We start from the raw sequence: 714 nt of genomic DNA on the forward strand, positions 1-714 counted from the left end.
ACGGCTGCTGCTAGCAGCTGTTAGCCGTGTGTGTGAGCCTCACCGACGGGTTTGTGTCCGATCATCGCGTGGAACAGACAGACCTCCACCTCGTGGCTCCAGACCACCGAGTCCTCCCCGGGAACCAACCCGGAGTCCGGAGGCTTCTCGTCGGTCTGGTTCAGCGTTACATCTGCCTCCCCCATCTTCAACTGAGCGGCTGAAACAGAAACTGACCCGCAGAGAGCCGGAAGTAAGCTAGTACTTCCGGGTCGGGAGAGCCTCGCTTCTTAAAGGAGCAGTGTGAAGGATGTTAGCGGCATCTAGCGGTGAAGCTGCAGGTTGCAGCCGACGATGGTTGGTTGGTTTAGACATGAGGATCCGCCACTCAGAGGCAGAGAAGCAGGACGTGATTTTACCATCCTAGGAAAAAAAGAATCCACCTCTTTCCTGCATGTAGGAGAATCTACGGTGGCCGTGAAACTGGTGAAAAAATGTGAAAGGCTCTAGAGCAAGTGTTCAGTTTGTCTGTTCTGGGCTACTGTAGAAACATGGCGGGCTCTGTGGAAGAGGACCTGCTCCCTCTGTAGATATAAAGGCTCAGTCTAAGGTAACGTAAAACAACATTCTTATTTTCAGGTGATTAAACACTAATTAAAACATATTTATGAATATTATATTCCGAGTCTGCCGAGTCTGTTCCGCCTGATGCCACTAAATTCTACACACTGCACC

General features: G+C 50.8%; 1 protein-coding gene across 1 annotated transcript in view; it reads right to left on the minus strand.

Moving 5' to 3' along the window:
- Positions 1-241, minus strand: part of mrgbp (MRG/MORF4L binding protein) — a 5,365-nt gene extending 5,124 nt beyond the window's left edge. The window contains exon 1 of the mRNA XM_067593521.1: positions 44-241. Within this exon, the coding sequence (XP_067449622.1) occupies positions 44-185 (142 nt within the window). The 5' untranslated portion in view covers positions 186-241. The remainder of the gene's footprint in view (positions 1-43) is intronic.
- Positions 242-714: the final 473 nt, after the last annotated feature.

The sequence above is a fragment of the Thunnus thynnus genome, chromosome 6, assembly GCF_963924715.1.
Source record: "Thunnus thynnus chromosome 6, fThuThy2.1, whole genome shotgun sequence".
NCBI lineage: Eukaryota > Metazoa > Chordata > Actinopteri > Scombriformes > Scombridae > Thunnus > Thunnus thynnus.